This window comes from Sinohyriopsis cumingii, chromosome 4 (genome assembly GCF_028554795.1).
Source record: "Sinohyriopsis cumingii isolate HCF-2022 chromosome 4, ASM2855479v2, whole genome shotgun sequence".
Taxonomy (NCBI): Eukaryota; Metazoa; Mollusca; class Bivalvia; order Unionida; family Unionidae; genus Sinohyriopsis; species Sinohyriopsis cumingii.
Genome location: NC_142964.1, coordinates 31000211 through 31018564, shown reverse-complemented (window position 1 = coordinate 31018564; position 18354 = coordinate 31000211). Strand labels below are relative to the sequence as shown.

Here is an 18354-nt window from a genome sequence, read left to right as displayed (position 1 = left end):
TTAATGATATAAGGATTAGAAACTGCCACTTGAAATAACATTACTTCACTTCCATTCCTTTTCTTCCAGGATAAACATGAAACAAATGGGTTAAAATCTGAGTAATTCTGATTTGATTGGCCTAATGACTTAAAGCTGCGAGATAGTCATTATCAAAATGTGTTTAAACGTGTTTTGATTTAGGCTGAAAATGTATCTGATCAGTATCTTCCTGACACGGTTTGAATATAACCTTTCAGTTCTAAATTTCATGGTTAGTGCTCAGTGAAGTATAATGTTAACTGATGTAAATCTGTACTGAATCGCATACGCGAATTCATGATTTAATGTTCAACATGCTCATTTTCTATGTGGGATAGTACCCAGTAAAGATTAAGTAAAAAGGAATCTGTTCATTTTCAAAGATCTTCACAGAACAACTAAATGCGTTAAATTGACTAAATGAAAACATCGTCTAAGCAATTACTCCTATGCATTAGGTTTCCTTGAAGAATAAGTAGCAGGTGACTTACACCCAGTCCGTAGTGGCACCATTTTGCAAAATGTTCACAACTGTCGAACAGATCTGGATATGTTTTTTTTCTTTTTTCTACTTCTTCTAGTTTTTGCTTGAAAGCTTTAGCTCTTTCTAGAACTTTCCCGCCGTCAATGGAACTGGAAAGGAGACGTAAAAACAATTAGTCATAAAGCTAACCACAAAGAGATTAAAATTTGTCACTTAAAAAATAGTCATGAAACAATTGAAACTCAGAACTACCTTCACATTTTGCATAGGCTTATTTGAGATATCAATGTACAGGCCGCAGAGGTATGGCGGTATCGAATCACAGAAGTTATAGCAATTTACTTCTATTTACGACTTAAATAATACTCCCCCTTCTACTTATGACAGATATTTTGAGTCCAGATATCAAATGCGAACATTCAAGTATTACGGTTACCTCTTTCACTTGTCCAAATTAAATGAATCACTATTATACAGCTGGGTGTATTTTGAATTGTTCAGAATATCGTTTAGGAAATCTAACCTATCAGTCAACTCATTTCAAACCTATATTGACAAAGCAATAGAAAACAATTCAAATAAACCTAATTTAATACTTTAGAACCTAATAATAAATAGTATGCCTTGACAGTTCTTGACCATTTAAAAGTGTTAAAATTAAACCTTTAAATTGTCTTATCCATATACATCAACAGTTCGGACCACTAAAATTGTCACAATTAAATTTTAAAAGTCTTGTATCTATATATGAATTAGGACCATTTATGTTTTAATAATGTTTTTTCAAAAAACCTCCTGTCGCCATATGAGAGAACATTTAGATACCATTCATTTTTTAAAATAACGGAATACCTTTGATCTCTTAGACAACAGTGATATTTTTCAGTCGGATCAATCAAAATTCCAGAGCTGAACGACAAGTATTTTCACAACTACTCTAATCCTGGATCACACTCTAATATCTTGATTGTCTATTGAGCAGAACAGAGTTAATTTTATAAAAAAGAAGCTTTTGAACAGCATAAACATACGACCAAGCAAATTAAGATGAACATTATCTTTAAATACGCAGATAGTCAGGCTGAGATCACGTTTGATATTCATGTAGGAATCCTACAACAGTCTAAAACGCATGTGATAGCGATGGAGTCTTGGTGTTTGTGAGTAATCTTTCCATGCAAGAGCAGGTCAAAATAACTTAGGTTATTGAATCAATTTAGAAATGTTGCCTCTAAATTGCTAAGTAGAACAATTGTAAAGTTATTATAATGCACTTATTTAAATCGATTTCTATTTCATGATAAATGTCTAAAAATCAATCGTTTTAACTTTAAGTTTGGTGTCATACAATTGTGCGCATTTTTTGGTTGTTAGATTTTTACAAGTGAAAAAGTAAACTAAGAAAAGATTCATGAACTGGGAATAACATATGTTGTAGAGGAAATCTTATGAAAAGTAAACAAAAATAACAACAGAAGACGCATACAATTTGCACTTAAACGAATCAAAATTCAAAATGAAAAATCAGATAGTCCAAATGACTGTATATGTATAATAGATGTAAGCTTGTTTCGCTGACTGTCAAAGAGAATGAAGTTGAAGAAAACTTAGAAGAAACCGAGGAAGATACTAGAACAGTTTAACTTTTTTCTTCTGGTCTTCAAAATCCTTTCAATTTTGTATATTTTATCTTGTTTATCGTAAAACGATAAATAACTCTTGTTCATTAAACATGCCGTCATTATTCACTCTCTTTAAGCCTTCAAGTTTGTGAATTGTTAGATCACCTAAAAACACAGGCCTTATCTTGAGTATTTCGGCATTAATGTTACATGCTTAGCGCTTTGCAAATATGATCTTGTATTTCAAAAGTCTGGCTTCTTTAAAACCAATTTTGAATTTAGGACATATTTTTCCGTTTTCCATTCGAGTAATGTCTATTGATGTCTGATGAGTGTTACTAAATCATAAATTAGCTTTGTTCAAGAGATTACCTATATATTTAATTTGATATTTAATGAAATACTTCTTTATTTTAGTTTTCTTTTGTTTTGTTTTGGCTGAGCAAACTGATAATTAGACAATGTTTTCCCTTTCCACAAATTCCTAATTGTGTTATAGTTGAAACATTTTACATGTAAGGTTTATACTACTAAGATAGTATCTGTTTTGCCGGAGTTTGGGTCACTTACAACTACATCACGTTGACAGAATGTCGATGCATGCTCTTAGCTGAAAATATGGATGAATAGGGCAAACAAAATAATTGCGAAAAGATACCAGGACAAATAGATGGCCCCCAAAATATAAACAAATCTCACAAAGTATTTCGGACTTAACTCATAAATGCTTAACTATGATTGTCTGACGACAAAAATTAATTGCCAACCTATGTTAAAATTAGAGTGGAATTCGCGTTTTGCTTTTCAAATTATTTGTATAGTTTGATACCTGTATTTAAAAGAACAAATTCAGGGAGAACAAGAGATTAAAACACTATTATAAAGATGTATTCACAGTATCCTCAAAGCAGATTAATCCAATGAGTTACTTGAAATACAAGCTGCGTGTACAGAACATTATTAATGCTTAATATTCTAAAGAAACATCCAAAGTATGTTAGATGGTATCCCTTCAAAGTGTTAAGTATGTGCCCTTTGTTGGGCTTTCAGTACTTTATACTACCTACATTTGTAATCTTGCCACTGATAAATTAATGCTTCATTCAATCACCTTAATATATTTTACCGATAATTGCCTCCGTACACGTTTCTGTGACAAAAACTGATTCAATAATTATTTCCTAAACTATAGGTGATTGCACCCAAGATAAGTGTGCGAAAACATACATGTTGATAATAGTTGCTACGTTGACGCAAAATGAGACCTAAATTCGAAACTATGCATTATTTACCTCAGAGTTGACATGAAGCTAGATTACTTATTCCTTCATAGCTGGACAAACTCTGTTAACGCGATCAATTAACAAAGATCAAGTGACTGATGTTCTGTTATGACACTTAAAAAGAACCAGGACACCAATATATGTTCGAAAACGGGACAAACATGGATAAACATTCTCGCATAAGATCAGTAAATAATAAAGCAGATTTTGTTATTTTGTTGTTTAATTAGGAAACGAATAATGAAACTGGAATTTGAAATCAACATATTTTTGCTACCTAGATCAGAGCTTATATATATATATATATATATATATATATATATATATATATATATATATATATATATATATATATATATATATATATATATATCTGGAGGTGTGCGCGTGTGCGTGTGTTGCATACTCGCTGTTTTCCTTCTCAGTGTTCATTTTAGCTGCAAATTTCCAAAAAGAATGAATCATTATTCGAGGATTAGAAGCAACTTCGCTCTCCTTCCACCAGTTCAACCAGTGACTAGAAGCAACGTTTTCACTCCACCAGTGGATGATTATTGAATCTCCTGCACCTGCAATTTTTTAAAAATATCATTTGAATGTCGGTGTCATCAAGCTGACGGCAGTTGATACAAAAGATCAAAAAACCAACTGGGTAAGTAAATGGTACGTAAATAGTGATCCTTTGTTAACAAACTTACTATTTTAAGCATTATTTTTCAACAGTTGGATTGGCGTCTATCTTCTTAACAAGAGATGTCCTCATACAGCAAAATGTTATTTTCAATGTTTTATGTTTCAGTTAGTCAGTTTCAATTATTCAAGTTAAAGATACTGGCAAGCATACTCTTATATATATATATATATATATATATATATATATATATATATATATATATATATATATATATATATATATATATATATATATATATATATATATATATATATATATATATATATATATATATATGTGTGTGTGTGTGTGTGTGTGTGTGTGTGTGTGTGTGAGAGAGACTACGCACTATACCTTTCTCGTCTTTTCCAGCGTAAAGAGCCCAATGTTCTGAGTATCCAGCAAAAAATCTGATCACATCACCAGGTTTTAAGTTTTTCAGCACATCTTCGTTAAGTCTTCTTGTTTCATTGCCTAGAATGTTAAACAAAATGTTACTGGAGTTAATGTTCATTGATTTAGACACATTTATCAACTATATGTGATTTTATATCTAGTGGCGTATCAGACACTCAGAGTATATATATATAAATATATATATATATATATATATATATATATATATATATATATATATATATATATATATATGGCTACATTTCCAGAATATGTATATTTTTATAACTTCATTAGTTAGATAAAATCATTTTGATTTTAACAATATCATTTAGGCATCATAGAAGGGCAGATGGAAAGAAAACTGAAACGATTGAAACATAGAGATGTCATCAAATTCTACAGAGATTACCGTGAACACTGGGCTATTTACATTGAAAAGGGGCCAGGTATGATCCTGAGAGAAGCGCTTTTGCGTTGTTTAACAGATGAAGGGTTGTTTTTGTGACTTTATTTAGCCGTATGAATAGAAAGTATGTTGTGAATACTGTATGTTCTGTTTACGATGACACTTTTTATAAATGGACAGAAAATGAAGAAAAGCCATAAAGTAGCATAATAATAGCGACAGAAAACAGTGAGTCGGAGCCGACCAAGCACGGTTCCAAATCCCTAAACCCTACTCTTTATTCATGTGACATTTTTCATTGCGGAAGATATGCACACGATTGCAACTCACGTGAGCCTCCTCATAACGTGCCTCACAAGGAACTGTGATTGGTCGTCACGGTCTCACGATAGGTATTACCATACTAATCACGCATCTGAGATCGAGGAGACAAAAATTCCGTCGACGTGACATACCCGAACACAAAGTACTTGCAAAACTACGGACACGGTACATACACAAATGCAAACACGATCTCATCAATATCCACATCCACTGACCCTTGTCTCGATTTTGCATCAACGCTCGCGTTGTAAATAAACCAACCACTATTATTGGACTTCCAGCAGTCACAACATAATTGGTGCATGCAACAGTTCATGAGCTGACCAAACTAGAATCCTGGTAGTTACTTTATACTGGCATTTCTTCTTCAGCTTCATGTTTAGTGTCATCTAATAACTGATTGCCTCCTTTTGACCATCGTTGTTTCATAAAATACTCTGATTTTTTGTAGTAAAGTAGCCGGCTCATTTGAAGCTCCCTTTATTTATTCTTTGATTCGTATAAAATCTCTACTGTTATCCTTTTTTACTTTATATGGAAAATTTCAATTTACTTCCTAACTCGGCGACATCATTCACTGTAGCTCCAGTATCCTTGACCGATTCGGCCAATTTGTTTTTTTTTTTCACGTCGTAGATCAGGTAAGCCATTTCCACGCATCGCGTTTGTAAAATGTTCGATTACTCGTTCGGCTACACAGTTCAGTTTTGAAAATCTAATTGGCGCAAGACCATTATTGTTGGGGTTATCATTTAGCTGATAAATTCCATAAATATAACATTATATATAACATACGATAATTTCCAGGCAAATAGTTCTTGAAAATTCATGATCATTTCATGTTCCACTCATTTTTTTGAGCGATTGATGAAATCATAATGTAGCTCAGTGGAAAGTAAAATGTTGTCGAGACATTCTTTTTATTCCTTAAAAATATTAGGTCGAATGCTGATATACGTTATATCACCTACTCACATATTGTATTAAACATATGATAGGATTGATTCTTTATTCCTCCTTTGTCATAATAGCGCAAGACACATAAATGCAGCTTGTCGTGATGTCACTGTGTCTCATGATCCGAAACTTTGACACTCTTACCTTGTGTATTCCCTTTAAAAGTCTTTTAAACAAAACGTTATATGTTTAAACATCTATTTTACAGAAAATCATACGCTATTAAATGTCCTGACAGTGCTCAAGTACTTCCCGATTAATTCCAGTAGGTTGAAAAGTGTGATTATTCCTTGATTTAGATTTGTCCTAATATCTTCCGCACAGTCTGTGGTGAGATATATAATACATTTCAATTAAGCATTTTTACAGCAAGACATGTTACTTCCACTTACAGAGCGAGAACAAGTGGCAGCATTACTGATTACATTCTGCATCACTCTACAACACTCACCTGTTGACAATAACACCAGACTATGCCGATAATAATTAATAAATTATTTTTCAAACGTTCCATGTATTCTCGAAAATTAGACTATTACTAGACGTTGTGCTTATTTAATCTTCGGCAACTTCAGTTCTTCTGCTGTATGTGAGGTCCGTACATATATCGTACATCCACAAGAGTTAATATCTTTATTTGACATATCAAATACAGGGTTTCGTGTAGTTTAACGAATGCAAGAGGGATGCCATATTTGCCCATATAATGTCACACAGTACAAGGGGGGTCTGGACCGACGTATACTAACATCATGAAGGCTCAAATAACAATTTCCCATCCGTAAGGGCTATTTTTCGATCTTTATTTTGTCAATTGTACAGATATAAATATCTCCACAAGTTGTCATGACAATCATCGGAATTGCCAATACAAAATTTTATATTTAAACTAAGTCCTGAACTTTCTTCTGAAGTTAAAAGCAATAGATAAATAATTGGCTTGAATTATTAGCCGACAGAATTGTCTCTTAGGATTCCATGGTCTTAAACTAAAAAAACAGAAAAGAGCGAAAACCAGCAAGCTCAGCAAAATTTAACAAATTAATTATTTGCCTAAAATACAAAATTAACAATTCAATTGAACTTGCAGTCAAAAAATATATAGAGTGTTTAGAATGAATTCTAATCTAGAATATGCTGATGTACCAATAGCCTGGAATATGGCGATGGACTAAGAGTTTTGATGTATCACAATGGTATAAACCAAAATGTCTTTAAACGGATTCACACAAATCCAAAACTAGTGATTTAGTCCAAAAGTATTAGTGAGTACTTTGTAATTCCAATGAATAATTTAAATAAATAAATCCTCCCAAATTTTAACTGAACAGAACCAAATGACTGATTCCACCACAGCTGTTAAGATAGGAATTAATAATTCTGATGCAAGCAATCTAAAAAAAACTAAGACACGATAAGAAGACCAGCATAAAGGTCAAAAGCTCATATCGATTACTTTCTAAGCTATAAAGGTCAGGTTTTGTACTTACATTGTAGTGAAGAACATGACAAAGATCAGGTAGACCAGGAATTTCGAAGGTGAAAACCAACGTTCTGAACTCAGATACAAGGAAACATGTTTACCAAAAATAATATTAGTCATGCATTCCCAAACTCCAACTCTTAATTGTAGACAAAATGTCAATCACACAACAAAAATTAAATATACACAACACTAACCCTCATATAGAAAAAGAAAGATTTATCCAAAGCACCTTATTCTTACATATTATTCAAGTATACAATAAAAGTTACATAGGTAAATGTCTTATGAACGACACAAAATATATATAAAGAAATATTGTTCTTCTATTTCTTTTTCATCTAATGTCAGTATTGTGTTCCCGAAACATCAAACTACCTAAACATTATCTGCGTTCGTTTTGTCTTTTTGTTAATGAAACTAAGGGGTTGTGAATACAATAATGGGAGCAGGAGCTTAACTAATATACACTTCAATGTGTTGCAAATCCAATATCTAAGTCAAATATTCCTTCTCAATTGTGGAATGATATCTCTGGTGTTTGTTTTATTTGTTTTAGAAAAATAGCACACTGGATGATCCATGGTTTTTTGTCTTCTTTAATCAATACTCCATCAATTGCGTTTTACTGATAGGCACAGGGAATTGAGAGATAGTATTGACCTTAACTTCTACAGGTTTAGCTTGACCATGCTCCATAATATATCCTAGAAATGGGACACAAGCACTGCAAAAGTCGTTTTTATTAAATTAATTGTCAAATTTACCTCACTAGATCGATCAAAAGAAAGTATGGACGTTTTCCACGTGATCTTTCCAGGTGTCATTGTAGATGATAACGTCATTGATATAAGCATCACAGTTATCTAGACCAGATGGTATCATGGTAATTAAATGCTGCAATGTCAAGGATAATTGTTCATACCAAAAAGGCATCACTTTATATTGATAAAGTCCATGTGGAGTTGCCAATGCCAAAATTTGTGTTGCTCTTTCTGTTACTGGAAAGCTAGAATCCTTTCAAAAGTTCAAGTTTGGTGATATATTTTGCATATCAAATTTTGTCAATGCAGTCATCGATTTTTTGGATTGGAAAAGAATCTGCTTTTGGTGACACTGTTCACTTTTATATAGTCAGTACACATACGGAAATTATTATCTGGTTTAGGCAAAAGAATATATGCTGAACTCCAATTACTTTTACTTGGTTCAATAAAATCATCCTCTGTCAAACATTAAATTTTCTTTCAATAAATTCCTGCATGAGAGGATTTACCCTGTAAGGATGATAATGTACAACTTCAACATCATGGCATATTTAGTCTGCTCGTGTTGGAACATTTGGAAACAAGTGCTCATACTCACATAACAGCTGTTATAATCGACTCTTTTTCTAACTGTATATATGAAAGGTACTGGTCCAAATTGTTTAATATTTGCGAATTTTGAATTTGGGTAAACCAAAGCCACTGCAGTCTGACTGCATTCCATCGTTTAAATCCTGACTGTCTGGGACTAGTACAAAACAATTAAGCGACTTATTAACAGAACTACCTGTATTAATATATTTCTTTAACGCATTTATATGGCAAAATAGTTTCTAGTACCTCATCCCAGTTGTATTAATGATATATTTTAAGTAACGTTTTCTTTTCAATTGTGTCAGGATCATAATACTTAGCCTAAAGAGGCTTTTAAAGTAATGGCAAAAGAACCAGAACTCAATCACCATTCTGAAAACTCCTAACTTCTGTATTTCTAATATACTTTAATTTCAGTTTTGACTGAGTAGAGTAAAACTTAGTCATTTCTACTTCACAAGCCTTTGACAATTGATATTTGAAATCAGAGATATCATCAAGCTTAATTTCTGAATCGTTTTGAAAGAATGTTCTCTTTTTATAACTTCAATGGTCCTCGTGCAGTATGTCCAAAAACTAGTTCAAAATGACTAAAACCCAATAATTCTTAACTGATTCCTAACAGCAAACAGCAGTACATTAACACCCTCATCCTTATAATTAATTGTATCATAACTCTTGCAATGTATCTAAAGCTCTTTGACTTTCAGGGTGACAGGCAGAATATTTAAATTGTTGGATGCTTAACCAGACTAGGAAAATTCGGAAAGGCTAAAGATTGTAAAAGAAAAACGTAATCAGATCTTTTACTATGATCTGGTTTTAATATTCCTCACAGGAATTGCTTCTGTAACTCCAGTTGACGCACATATTATGGTCCAGAGATATTGGTTGCCTGTCTTGGCCATAAGTAAAGGACCAATACCGTCTACCAATATTCTGCTAAATGGTTCCTCAAATGCATGAATAGTTCCAGACGAGCCTGAGGTATCTTCTGTTTGGGTATAATACAATCTACATTACTTAGAAACATCACTTTTAATTTTCGGCAAACAGAAAGGATTCAAGATCTTTTGATGGGTTGTATTGACCCCAAAAATGACCCGCAAAAGAATTGCATATGATAGACCAAGAATGTCCTGTCGATATGACTTAGTAACCAGTTTGTTAGCTCACTGACCACATGTGGTATCCATATTCTCGTAAGGACACAATGTTTCACAAAATAACAGACATGTATTTGTATGACTTCGGCTTTGCTAATAGTCCTCTAAAACAAACATGAAATCGTGTTCCTGTTGGGCAAAGTGTGATCATCTTTTGTTATCCTGATTAGAATCGAAAATAATGAGCGGTAAAATGAAGATCATTGTGATCAATACCCCTTGCTTGATCAATACCAGGAGCAACAGTGACATTATAAAATGACATACCAATGAATGTGACAGCTAAATAAATACTTTCCTGATCAGCACCATTCTCAATAGCTTTCTTTGCCATAGCCATAGTAACTGCACAAGCAGGGTTAATTCAGTGATTTTATTTTCAATAGGATAAACTATTTCATCCGACAAAGGCTTGACAAATACGAGTGGATTATCCACAACATTATCTCCAGCTAGGTCACTGCTTAGTAATAGATGAATACCCTCAGTGGGTAAAGAAGACAATCTTCCGACAGGCATTGGTCCTGAGACTAAGTTTAATGACAAATTTACACAATGGAGAGAAATATAAACAAAGTTGCACTCTATTCAATCAAAGAGAACACATCCACTAGAAGAAGACTTCGCAGACAAAGGCAAAGTACATGATAATAAAAGACTCCGGAGTTTCTTAATATTTTAATAGGGATAGGCTTGAACGAATGAACAATAAGTTACAAACAACCTTTCGCCATGAATGATACATAATTCTCCATAATTTATATCAAACTGGGGTTTATTTGGTCTAGCATACTGCTTTCAATACATGACTGTGACATTAACCTCTTAAAAATAAGAGCATTTGGAATAACTCTTTCTTAATTTTTGCTTATATTTCAACCTGTGGCAATCAGCAAGAATGTGCCCTTTCTTACTACAATAAGTGCGCGTAGGACAAAAAAGGTATATCTGATTAGTCTTATCAGACGTTAGATTCTAAAAGTTGTGCTAGACTGAGATTTGGAAGTACTCGCATGAGTCCGAGATGGTTTTTTTAACAAATAAAACTACTGAGATGAAGACTTACTGACATGTGAAACCTTGTGAAGCAAGGAAAAGTCATCAGTTGTTCGATCAGTATTTTCCAAAGATTTCACCCTTTTCTCATCAACGTATGTCTTGCTATTACTATAGACAGAATTTGAGAACAAGAGTCTGTTTTATCAAGCTTTTCAATTGTTGATCTGTTGTGTTGCTGTTTCTGATGTTGTTGCTGAATTAACTGGTGCTATCATTTTCCATTGTTTGTGGAGTCAGTGGTAACACTGTTGCTATAGTTTAGTTTTAACTTGTAATCAATGTGTCTTAAAACAGATGGCCTTATTACAAAGTGACTTAAAAATACAGATAGTGAAGGCTGAAATGTGCTTCTTCCCTGAGTTCCAAGAAGTTCCAAGAATAAAAATGATTTGGGAAATGTCTGGTATGTTGGCTATCAGACTCGACACATGAGAGGTGTCATGCATTTACAATACAATAGATATGTTGTCAATAGTTACTACTCTCCCTCCCTCCGTTCCTCTCTCTCAGTGACTATCATATATAGAATATAATTTCTTCTCTGTCTTATTCTCTTTCAATAAAGGTAATCAGGTTTGATGAATAAAAATTCTGAGTAATCCTCAGTGGTATTTAAAAAATGTTTCCAACGCCGAAGTGTTGATGTGCCTGTGTAGGCCTGAATCGTGGTGTTGTAGCAATAGTCTTTTGTCGAATCACAGTAATATAATTCCAGGTTTGAGTACACTATAAATCCCAGAGAAAGTCTGTCCATAAATATTATTTTTATAAGCACTCTGCATTTCAGTAAATTAATAATTCTTATTTAAATAATTTCATTACATAAATTCCAACCCAAATGCAACATCGGTTGTTTGACAAACTAAAACCCAAAACAAAACCCTGGATGAGGAAAAATAATGTTCATTGTTCTTGAAGGATTATAAAGTTTGTTACCATAAAGCACGTGACGGAAATCACGTAGACCAAGTATAACTAAACTAAAAAGATACACTAATCTTGATTCGGCTTAAGACAATGATCCTCACTGAGAAAAAAAAGTTGTTTACATAATTGTCACTGATTTTGGACGAGGACAGCAGTTAGATACAATGTAGATTGCCCACAACATATAAAGAAATAAAATAAATTATGAAAAAACAATTAACAAACAATGCAAATTAAATATACATCACAAAGACAACGCTTAAAATTTCGATCAATTATTCATGACCTTACAGTTCCAGGTAAGATAAGAATGCGAATACACACTACGGAAGATCAACACAATGCTTATTCATGTTCAGTCACGATCATTCAGTACATTGAAAGATTCAAAAGGCTCTATGGTTGGATATATTCAATCTTACCACAATTCAAGTTAATTTTTGTATTGCAGGGCACTTCTGAAATATCCGTGTTGTTTAAACAGATTACAGTTAGAAAGTTTGTCAAGTATGCTGTTAAAGCTACTTCACTTAGTATGCATTTCATGATTATGTACGCTTTGTTTGGAACATTACGTCTATAAATCTCCAGTATTTGCCACTAGAAGCTAAACTAATAAGTGTTGTTTATACATATTTTAACATATGTACCAAGTATCTCTTGGTCAAATATGCAGGTTTCTTTGGAGTTTTTTTCTTCTTGTTATTGTTGGGGATTTTTTTGTCGGGGGTTGGATTTCAATGTATCGTTATGCGAAACCCCAATATTCAAGATTTTGCAAATATAATTTCATAGCATAGTTTAAAATTGACCATTATAAACATTGGCAGGTGCCCCTGATATGTATGCGAGATGGGCGAATTAATAGAATAAGAAGCTCACTAGTGTCGAGATTATATTGTAGGGAACATGCAACATGTTATACACTGAACAGTTATCCGAGGGAAATTTCAAAACTTGAAACGAATTAGGTCAAGCATGCAGTAAATATGGTCATCAATAGAAAAAGAAAAATAACAAAATTTAAAGTCGTGACAGCTGTTAGAATTACAAACCGATATGCATTCCAGATGAATAGCGTGATATCGGGTTTCTGTGAAGTAGTTACTATCCTTTTTAAGATATAATTTACACAGAGAAAATAAATGCATTAAATAATCATATATGGTCAGTGATATTGAAAAGCGTTTTGAAGATGGAATCGTTTTCAATTAAATGGTAAACGGAGGTGCTAGGGTGGAAAGGGTTCCATCCCACTGTTAAATGTCGCCTATAATCTACTCGTATAATTAAACTCGGCCTGATACTTGCTGCTTTTATTTGTTTTTCGTTAAATGATACAACAAAGATTAAAAGCTATATGTGTTTCAATTTGAAATTTTGCTCTACGATGAAGGATCATCTCTTTCAATATTCTTAGTTTTCTCTCTGTCTTTGTCTCTGTCTCTCTCTCTGTCTCTCTGTCTCTCTCTCTCTCTCTCTCTCTCTCTCTCTCTCTCTCTCATATATATATATATATATATATATATATATATATATATATATATATATATCGATTATGATATTGTACAATCTTCTATGCACACACACACACACACACACACACACACACACAGAGTAATATAATTCCAGGTCTGAGTACACTATAAATCCCGGAGAAAGTTTGTCTATAAATATTATTTTTATAAGCACTCTGTATTTCAGTGAATTAATAATTCTTAATCTATTAGGAGATTCTCTTCTAATAGAAAACTTTGTAAGATTGAACCACAAGAGTGATCCCAATCCTGGTGAATGCAGATAACTTCATTTGTGCAAATTGCCACTGACCTTAATGGATGCTGCCATTGAAAGAACTTAAGATACTGTTGAATGCATAGACAATCAAGACTTGCATGCGGCTGTATGACAGATATTGAGCTGAGAAATAGTGAAGATATGATATGCATTCTAGAAGAATTACCAGAAGAGTCATGCATTAGACAGAGGTATGAGAAGTCCTGAAGATACTCGTTTGTACCTTGGAGGTGCATGATTTCAGAAGGCAATAATATTACTCATTATGAGCTAAAGTTGTAATAGTATTGTTATTGTATTACGCACTTTATATTCAAGATATCGCAAAAAGTTTATTAGAAAGCTCGATCTCATTTGATTTTCAGAAATTGGAGATGGAACATAAAGTTGATTTATTCGTTTATTATAACCTTGTAGGGCGAGTGAAACACTCCAGATAAAATACACATTATTTGCTCTTCCTGGACACTTTCAGATCAGAACAAAGGGTATAACAAAGAGATTGATCTCATAACCTGCTGGCATTTTCTGAATGATGTCAAGCAGATCTCAATGATGCTTTTATGCCACGTTTGAATTTAGAGAATCATTCCTGACAATGTCTTTAGATGATAACGTTGACATTTCAATTTTCTCTGAGTGTGGAGATGAATCAGACATCATCTTCATTATATCAGAGTTGAATTTCAAGAAAACACATATGTACAGATATTAATAACTATTGCAAAAATGCCTCCTGAAATAAATTTAAAACACTTCACCAATGACGATGCCTCTTTATATCATTATTTTTCATAAAGATCAGTGAAAGATGTGTGTAAAGAATGGCTAATGTGACATTGCTTCATTATACTTATAACTAAAAAATACTGTTGTGAAGTTGATGAAAATGTCTGAAAATGATTTACAAAAGACTTTGGAAGATTGGTATGATAACTTCCACTGTTTTATACAAAAAGGTTGTGAAATGAATGCCACATTTGATCTCCATGTTTATGTAATAAACCATTGCCATGGATGAACATATCGGAGGTCATGATGATTACAGTTTTCTTTTGTCTTCATTGAAGTAATCTTTGCTATTTGGATACGAAACGCGAACTGGAACAAAATGATCTACTTAAAAGCAACACGACAAGCCGTCATTTGAAAATGTTTATGGGCCTACATCCTTAGTTGAGAGAGTCTAAACAGGGAAGTAACCACCATAAATCTAACCCACTTTAAGGCATTAACAGTTTTTAGAAGTGAACAACAAATGAAAACGAAAAGCGTATCAAGAAACTGAAACAGCCTAAAGTAATGAAAGGGACCGATGAGCTATTATATCATTGCTGGTGAATCAACTGAAAGCATCACAATGAACAATGAAACAATTAATGAAACAACTTTGAGTTTGTTTTAATGTGAATGTTTATTAGTATACATATCAAATTTTGTTGCAAAAATAGTTTCCTTAAGTACATAAATCATACTTATAACAATAATTACTGCATATCGTTCAACATTTATTCATTCTCTCTCTCTCTCTCTCTCTCTCTCTCTCTCTCTCTCTCTCTCTCTCTCTTTGTCTCTATTTGTCCCTATTTTATTTCGATCCTATGAGTAAGAGTCGTGATGGAAAATGACTACTTTAGGGATCAAAGTAGGCTTATATGTTTAGCATTAACATATCATGAACAAACTTCAATATATTTTCCATCTTATATTTTAGAATACAAATTATTTTTTAAAATTAATACTATATTTAGTTTAAGAAAAATGACACCATTGCACTGAAAGCCTGTCCTAGCAATTAAATAATCTGTCTCTCCATCTATCCATAAATGCATTTTCTACCCATCTTTCTATCTGTACAATCACTCAAACGTACCTTCCATATTCAGTGAGAGAAGCGTCCTTCTTTCTTTTTTAATACGTCTCTACATATGGGAGATCGCTCTGCCTCTTCAACAATTACACTTGCTAAAAAAAAAAAAGAAATATGTTTTCTGTATTTCGGTATGTGGTTTACGAATTCCTTTCAGAAACCTACCTAGGTGTTTTCTTATTTGAATAATTGTATCTCAAGTAACGTTACACCTGACAAAGCAGTTTACTGTTTAGTTCATGTGGAATGTATTCATAAAGGCCTGTTTGTCAATACCATAGTCATAACAATTCAATCCCTTTATACTCATAGGCAATAGTTTTCAATTGTTTATATGCCGAAGTTGACTAAGTTACCTGTATAAAACGAAGTAGAATACGAAACTTGTGTTACGTGAGTCAAAATACAAACAAAGCATTGATACGGTTAAGTCAGATGTAGACGATACATGTAGTATAACTCCGGTCTACATTAAGTAATGTGATACTTATGACGTGAATGGTAGCTGTGTCAAATTGCAAACATGTAGCCTTTCTGTGATACGGTTAATACGGCAAAGTATATTACCTATCTTTAAGGGCTAATGTTGATGCGAACATTCTTCTTAGGGTAAGTGGGCGTGGTGAAGCAAAATGTCATATAAAGAACTTAATAAGAGGAAAATGCTACTTAATTTACTTATAAAAGTGTCAGTGCAATGTGCAGGTACAACATGGGTATTTTTAAGAGCTAAATTAGGCAATTTGATATAGATATAGTGCATTAGATAATGGTCTAGAGATAAATATGACCGATTTCACTTAAATTATCGTATTACATAAAGACTAAACAAGATGCAACGTCCGTGAAAAGGTTACATACACGATGGGTCTTACGAACACTGAATGTGGCAAACATCCCGCCAGGCAGCCATCTTGGTCTTCAACGTTGTCAATAAAGTCCCGTGAATTAGTCAAATACACACATACACATTAGGCTGAACCCTTATTACTATCACAATTTACATCTAGAAAGTTCAGTTATGATCCATATTGTTGATGGCGAAGGAATGTACGAATGTACGAAATATATAAGAAATAAATACACTGCTATAAATTTAGACTTTGCTCTGTTTGTATTTCACTTCCTTGTCTATTGTCGCTTCACCGCGGGCAGTTCTGTTAATATTAATCCACTGAACTTGATTAATTTCCGTATTATATGTCGCTCCCTCTTAATACCTTTATAAAGATAAGGAAAAGTAAGCTAAATGAGCTAAATATCATAAATATAAGTTGTATTTCTTCTTTAGAATTATTGCTGCATTAATTGATTTTGCTGTTAACTATGAAAACTACTTTTTATAGGTATAGTAATTGTTTTCACTAGTAAGTGTGAAGGCCCTTTCTTGCAGGGTAATAATGGCGTTCAGTAGAAGAATAGGTTTAAGTTTATGAAACTTAACAACTGACCATGTCAGATATATGAAAAGTTGCCAACTTTCGAAGAAGATTCTACCTTCAGGTATGTTGATTAATTCCGATTTAACCGTGAATTGTGAACTGCCTGCTGTATGGCATGTTCAGCGACGGTATGTATGTATGTATCCGTTGTTTTCACGTGATGTCACAAAACGTGTGTACTTCCTTATCCGCCATTTTGATTCTCTAGCCACGCAAGCCGGCACCTACCTACATTGTTCATTATGAAGGCATGTCTCATTTTGTGTGCAAGGATATAATTTCACATTCTGTTTTGCATGTCAACTGCGCGAGACCAAATGCGTGACTTTTCCCTTTTTTATCTTCAAGTAAAACATTGAAATTTGAACCATCTTTGTTATTCTTTCAGAAACAAATAGATCCATCAATAAACAGACGCATAAGTAAATAGATATACAAACAAGTAGAAACATGTACTAATTTTCAATTTACATGGGCTGAAATCAATCATCTGATTATAGATGAAGTTAAAAAGCCAATTGTTAATATATATTTTCATATTTCTAAAAGTATTTTAAGAATAATCGGTTTTGACATTCGGTAGAAAGTCATGTTCCGTTAGGCAAATGTTTCGTTTTGGATGAAACTTCTTTGAACGGTTATCACTTACATTCAATATGATCCTACGTCCGTCATCTCCACCATAAATACAATATTTGACCGTACCTATTAAAACTGGTTTGTCAGCGGGCTTTGGCACATGCAAGTCTTTGCGAAAAGTATTTGCACATAAAAATTCTGGCATAATACACATGCTATGACATTATATTTCCTTAACTGTTATTGTATCCCGAAGATCATTGTCCGGAATGACTCTTTGAATGTGACAAGCTTAGGAACATCACACAAAATACTTTTTTATATATAAAAAAGACAATATTGTCTGTCTGTATAAAAAATAAATGACTGAATTTCTATTTGATAGCAATATGCACGATTACGGTTTAACTTCACTCTTCTGTTTTTCGATATAAGCCATGTAGTTTAGTTTTATTTGTATTTTCGTGCTAAAGGGGCACATACTTTCAATTATAATCTACG

General features: G+C 33.0%; 2 protein-coding genes across 6 annotated transcripts in view; one reads left to right on the top strand and one right to left on the bottom strand.

Moving 5' to 3' along the window:
- Positions 1–16968, bottom strand: part of LOC149800880 (uncharacterized) — a 142861-nt gene extending 125893 nt beyond the window's left edge. Inside the window, exons 1-5 of one of the 2 annotated variants that reach the window (XM_089954907.1) lie at positions 16694–16968; positions 15836–15927; positions 4438–4557; positions 3817–3979; positions 513–654 (exon numbers count right to left, since the gene is read on the bottom strand). In XM_089954907.1, the coding sequence (XP_089811033.1) occupies positions 513–654; positions 3817–3979; positions 4438–4557; positions 15836–15842 (432 nt within the window). In that variant the 5' untranslated portion in view covers positions 15843–15927; positions 16694–16968. The remainder of the gene's footprint in view (positions 1–512; positions 655–3816; positions 3980–4437; positions 4558–15835; positions 15928–16693) is intronic. The other variant, XM_089954906.1, reaches the window with a different exon arrangement.
- Positions 16969–17213: 245 nt separating this feature from the next.
- The window catches only part of LOC149800879 (uncharacterized), a 242737-nt gene continuing 241596 nt past the window's right edge, over positions 17214–18354 (top strand). For all 4 annotated transcript variants that reach the window (XM_089954901.1, XM_089954904.1, XM_089954902.1 and 1 more), the window contains exon 1: positions 17214–17335. The gene's annotated coding sequence lies outside the window, so the exon portion shown is untranslated. The remainder of the gene's footprint in view (positions 17336–18354) is intronic.